We start from the raw sequence: 4,696 nt of genomic DNA, 5'->3' as shown, positions 1-4,696 counted from the left end.
TTCGTGTCAAACAGTAGTGTTGCCAAGCTCATGTGGCAGGCTCGGCCCGCATCTGCTCCAACCAGCTGATGCAGAGTGGGGATGGACTCGTTGCTGTTCTTCTTGGACACACACAGGTACGTGGTCACGTGGTGCCGACTGCCCCTACGTAGCTTCTTATTGATGCGGTAGTGGCCGCACATGTTGGCCATCTTGTGCGGCAGCACTGACACCCGCCGCACGGATGCCACCGACATGGAGATCTCCCGCAGAGGCTGCGCTTTCGGCTGCATTGGCAAGTCCCCAGTACGCACCCTGGATCAAGAACCGCACGGGCGCCGTGACATTCAGGATCAGAAAACTAAGAGAGGTCAAAAACTTGGTGCACGGTAGCAGGATGCGATCAAGAACCGATAAAAGAAACGTGAAGCTCGTTCACCTCCGATGGGGATTTCGGCGGATTGCAATGAAAGAATAGCCACCGCCGTTTGGGGACCTGGGGCAGTGACCTCCCAACTCTTGGCTTCTGCGATCTCATCCCCTCTCAGTAATGGGTTGCCGAGATTTCAGGCGGAGGAGGCACAGAATCTATTTAAAAAAAGAACAAAGAAAGCATACTTCAGTTCAGCATACATAGCGGATAATAATGCACAGAGGTAGAAAAATAGTCATGCTCAGGAATATAACTGGAAGCAAAATTACAGCTAGAACACTTGCACAAACTTGCCGAGAACATGTTTGATAGTTAAGGGAAAAGATGGATTCTAGGAAACCAAGTAAAGTACTAATATTTCCACACATTTGTCTACATAATATAAGAAACATGATGATGTTACTTTTCAAGGATATGACATTAGATCAGTCTCCGGAAATTCCTCAATGAAGTCACTCGACATGACCTCCGGGTAGAGCAGGAGAACCACAGCTGATACAGCTTCGGCTTCTTTACTCAAGTGAGCTCCTGAAACGCCTTCCTCAGCCTCAGCTTCTCGTCTCTAGAGCAGTAGCTAGATCCTATATGCATCTAACTCAATCAATTACACATACAGCAATAAGGCAATGCTGAACTCCTAATTTGGAACAAAAGAGACCTTTGCTGTGTAGACGGCATGGTTAACCTTGGCCCTTTGATGGAATTGCTCGCGAGAAATTTCTTTGGCTCCTCCTTCTCGAGCCCCGCCGGGAGAAGGACTCCGACTCTGGCAACAAGTTGAGAGCAAGAGCGGCCTTCGCCGCCGGGTAGTGCGTCTACCTACACAAATCCGCACATTAAGGGAGCGTGTCGTCGACGTCGTGGCCGTACCACCAGGCACGGCGGCCGGCGGTGTTGAAGCGGTCGCTCGAGCGGTTGGCCGTCCGCGCGAGCTCGACGACGCGCTCGTTTTCGAAACACCGTGCCCAGCCGGGCTGTCGAGAGCATTGTCCGGCAGGCTCCTCTCCTTCAGCGTCATCTGGCTCCGCCGGTTCCCTGGCAAGGGCCCGCGTCTGTGCTCCTGGCGGTGGCGGCACGACGAAGCCGTCGTTGGAGACGTGCCAGCTGTGCGACAACTTGTACAGTACTGGCACGACGGCGCCAATACAATACGTCGGCCTCGTCGAGGCTAAGCTGCAGCGAGCGGAGCATGCCGCCGCCGCTGCCGCCGGCCTGGTCGTTGTGCGCCATCGTCAGCGGGGTGCGTCGGAGGTTCGCGCGGAGGTTGAACGGCGGGGAAAAGCGAGAAGTGCGCGCCGCTGGGATTTTAAGGGAGGCGGCAGACGCACATTGAAGGCGCGTGGGTAAGGTAGGTGGACACCGCGTGGCCAGTCGCCGCCCTCGCCGTTTGGGTTTCCGCGTGGGAGGACATTAACGCCGATGACCAACCTCTCCCCGCGTCGTTTCCGACGCGAACCGTCGCTTCCTCTCGCTGCCAAGGCGCCCCCACCCGCGAAAACCATTGTTCCGCGAGGCGCCGGCGCGCCCGATTCGCGCCCTTGGCGAAGGGGCCGGTACAGGGTTGCCGGCGCTTCTATTGGGCTCGAAAAACCACCGGCGCCGTTTGGGGCGCATAGGTGCGAGCCCATTTTCGCTCCCCGACCCCAAAACGCTATCGGGGTCGCCAGTGAAGATGCTCTAAGTTTGCACTTAGACTCATAATCGCATATTTAGTAAGCACTGTCTAACACCCAGGGTTACGCCAACACACCTGGTCAAATACTAACATGTTCTAGGGGCATACAAGCGCCTACAATATCAGGGTCGAACCCCTCATCAAAAGCCACCAGATATGTCTTAGCACCATTACTTCAGCATACTTTTTTTTTGTTTAACAATTGTTTAGTTGCTCACCACGTGTACCACTTGGTTACTTCAGCATACTTAGGCATACTTAAGTACAACTACTACATATGGACTGGGACGGAGCTGCCTTAGTGGTACCGGTGTATGTAGAAGTGCAGATCCTTCACTAATCAGTACTAACTCTTGATGATTTATGGAGGTGGAGGAGGAGCGTCAGCCATGTCAAAAGGGGTGAGACGGCAGGGTTGATGGTGATGGGAGTGGAGTGAGAAGTTAAGGAAGACGTCTCATAATGCTATTGTAATACTCATTTTCCGAAACAAGGGTCATATAATACTTTGACATGGTCTGGATGTAAAATCGTGGCAATTAATGCTGAGCGATATGGCTGATGACAGATGGGCTAATTCTTCTTTCATGCGACTCATGAAATTCATTCGGAGTACATTGGTGGTCAACATTCAATAAGTTTCATTGTGCGCATTCAAAGACAGACTCCTATTTAAGGATGAAAGGCATAGTGTTTAGAGTTCATGCACTCCCTCCGTTCCTAAGAAAAGCTGCCCAACTTTGTCTAGATGCGGATCGTGGCAATTTTTCCCCCCTATTTGTGTATCTCACCGTTGCTGAACTAGAATTCCAAATGGTCTGCTATTTGAAATCCCGTCTTGTTGTTAATTCAGGATATCAGGTTCATCATCAGGATGACTGTTACGAACAACTATACAACCAGCAATGTCTACAGTCTAAATGGAAATCAAACAGAGCGAGCCACGAGAGAAGAAGTAGAGGCATCATCACCTTCTCCACAGGGTGACTTCCTGGTGGTGATGTTGAGCACCTTGGTGGGCATCCTGACGGGGCCCTTGACCCTCAGGCTCTTGTCCTTGGCTCCCTTAACCAGATCGGCGCAAACTGTCGCGACACAGAACGAACATGATATCAGAATCAAACGGAGAAGCACCGAAGCGAGAACAGGACGGGGAGCGCGCGAAGATGCCTACCCTTCTCGAGGTTCTTGACGCTCTTGGAGGAGAGGGTTATGCGGATCCTGTGCTGCGCCTCCTGCGTCCCCTGGAACCCCTCCTTGCCGGCCTTCATCGGCGGCGCGTATGCCAGCTCGGTCGCCATGGCTGGATGCTGTCGGCGGGGAGAGAGGGTGGCGGCGGCGGCGGCGGCGGCGCGGGGAGTGAGATAGGTTTTGCCGAGTGGGCAGATGTATCTGGTTCCACCGGACCAAGTTCAGGGCCCGGCGGCGGCACTAATCATATCCACTCCCGCCAATTATACAGCACAAAACCAACGGTCATCGTCTCCCAATCCAAACTGAAACAATCGCCTCCTGGAGAATGCGCAATAACTTGAGAATGCGCAATAACTTGAAATTCATCCGGACTATACTGGTGGTCAACATTCAATAAGTTTCATTGTGCGCATTCAAAGACAGGCTCCTATTTAAGGATGAAAGGCATAGTGTTCTAGAGTTCATGCACTCCCTCAATTCCTAAAAAAGCTGCCCAACTTTGTCTAGATACGGATCATGGCAAAAAATTCCCCTATTCGTATACCTCACCGTTGCTGAACTAGAATTCCAAATGGTCTGCTATTTGAAATCCCCTCTTGTCGTTAATTCACGATATCATTTTTATCATCAGGATGACTATTAAGAACAACTATACAACCAGCAATGTCTACAGTCTAAATGGAAATGAAACAGTGCGAGCCACGAGGGTAGAAGTAGAGGCATCATCACCTTCTCCGCAGGGGGACTTCCTGGTGGTGATGTTGAGCACCTTGGTGGGCATCCTGACGGGGCCCTTGACTCTCAGGCTCTTGTCCTTGGCTCCCTTGACCAGATCGGAGCAGACTGTTGCGGCACAGAACAAACATGATATCAGAGTCCGAGTCACAACCGAAACGAGCAGAGGACGACGAATTCATGGCGGGCGGCGAGCGGAGGAAGACGCCTACCCTTCTCGAGGTTCTTGACGCTCTTGGAGGAGAGGGTGATGCGGATCCTGTGCTGCGCCTCCTGCGTCCCCTGGAACCCCTCCTTGCCTGCCTTCATCGGCGGGGCGTACGCCAGCTCGGTCGCCATGGCTGGATGCTGTTGGCGGGGAGAGAGCGTGGCGGCGGCGGCGAGTGGGCAGATGTATCTGGTTCCACCGGACCACGTTCAGGGCCCGGCGGCGGCACTAATCATATCCACTCCCGCCAATTATATACAGCAAAAACCAACGGTCATCGTCTTCCAATCCAAACAATCGCCTCCTCCTCGTCGTCCCACGTCGCGGCGCCCGTCCCTCCATTCCTAAAAAAGCTGTCCAACTTTGTCAAGATATGGATCGTGTCAAATTTTCCCCCCTATTCGTGTATCTCACCGTTCCTGAACTAGAAATCCAAATGGCCTGCTATTTGAAATCTCCTCTTGTCGTTAAT

The 4,696-nt window shown here is 52.6% G+C and overlaps 2 protein-coding genes across 2 annotated transcripts; both read right to left on the bottom strand.

The window, feature by feature from the left end:
* Positions 1–2,936: 2,936 nt before the first annotated feature.
* LOC124656866 (40S ribosomal protein S20-like) lies at positions 2,937–3,388 on the bottom strand. The gene is made up of 3 exons (XM_047195530.1): positions 3,262–3,388; positions 3,059–3,172; positions 2,937–2,965 (listed from the first exon to the last, which is right to left on the bottom strand). Exons 1-3 carry the CDS (start codon positions 3,386–3,388, stop codon positions 2,937–2,939), a joined length of 270 nt encoding a protein of 89 aa, XP_047051486.1.
* Positions 3,389–3,948: 560 nt separating this feature from the next.
* Positions 3,949–4,366, bottom strand: LOC124656865 (40S ribosomal protein S20-like). Its single transcript, XM_047195529.1, has 2 exons — positions 4,229–4,366; positions 3,949–4,124 (listed from the first exon to the last, which is right to left on the bottom strand). Exons 1-2 carry the CDS (start codon positions 4,353–4,355, stop codon positions 3,949–3,951), a joined length of 303 nt encoding a protein of 100 aa, XP_047051485.1. The 5' UTR covers positions 4,356–4,366.
* Between the last annotated feature and the right edge of the window lie 330 nt (positions 4,367–4,696).

This window comes from Lolium rigidum, chromosome 5 (genome assembly GCF_022539505.1).
Source record: "Lolium rigidum isolate FL_2022 chromosome 5, APGP_CSIRO_Lrig_0.1, whole genome shotgun sequence".
NCBI lineage: Eukaryota > Viridiplantae > Streptophyta > Magnoliopsida > Poales > Poaceae > Lolium > Lolium rigidum.
This window is presented reverse-complemented; position numbering and strand designations above follow the sequence as displayed.

Excerpts from the sequence above, each read along its gene's own strand:
- LOC124656866 (XM_047195530.1), bottom strand. The coding sequence starts at position 3,388 with ATGGCGACCGAGCTGGCATACGCGCCGCCGATGAAGGCCGGCAAGGAG. Across the intron at positions 3,173-3,261 it reads CGTCAAGAACCTCGAGAAGG|TTTGCGCCGATCTGGTTAAG; the intron begins GTAGGCATCTTC and ends GTGTCGCGACAG. Across the intron at positions 2,966-3,058 it reads GAAGTCACCCTGTGGAGAAG|TCATCCTGATGATGAACCTG; the intron begins GTGATGATGCCT and ends TGTTCGTAACAG.
- LOC124656865 (XM_047195529.1), bottom strand. The coding sequence starts at position 4,355 with ATGGCGACCGAGCTGGCGTACGCCCCGCCGATGAAGGCAGGCAAGGAG. Across the intron at positions 4,125-4,228 it reads CGTCAAGAACCTCGAGAAGG|TCTGCTCCGATCTGGTCAAG; the intron begins GTAGGCGTCTTC and ends GTGCCGCAACAG.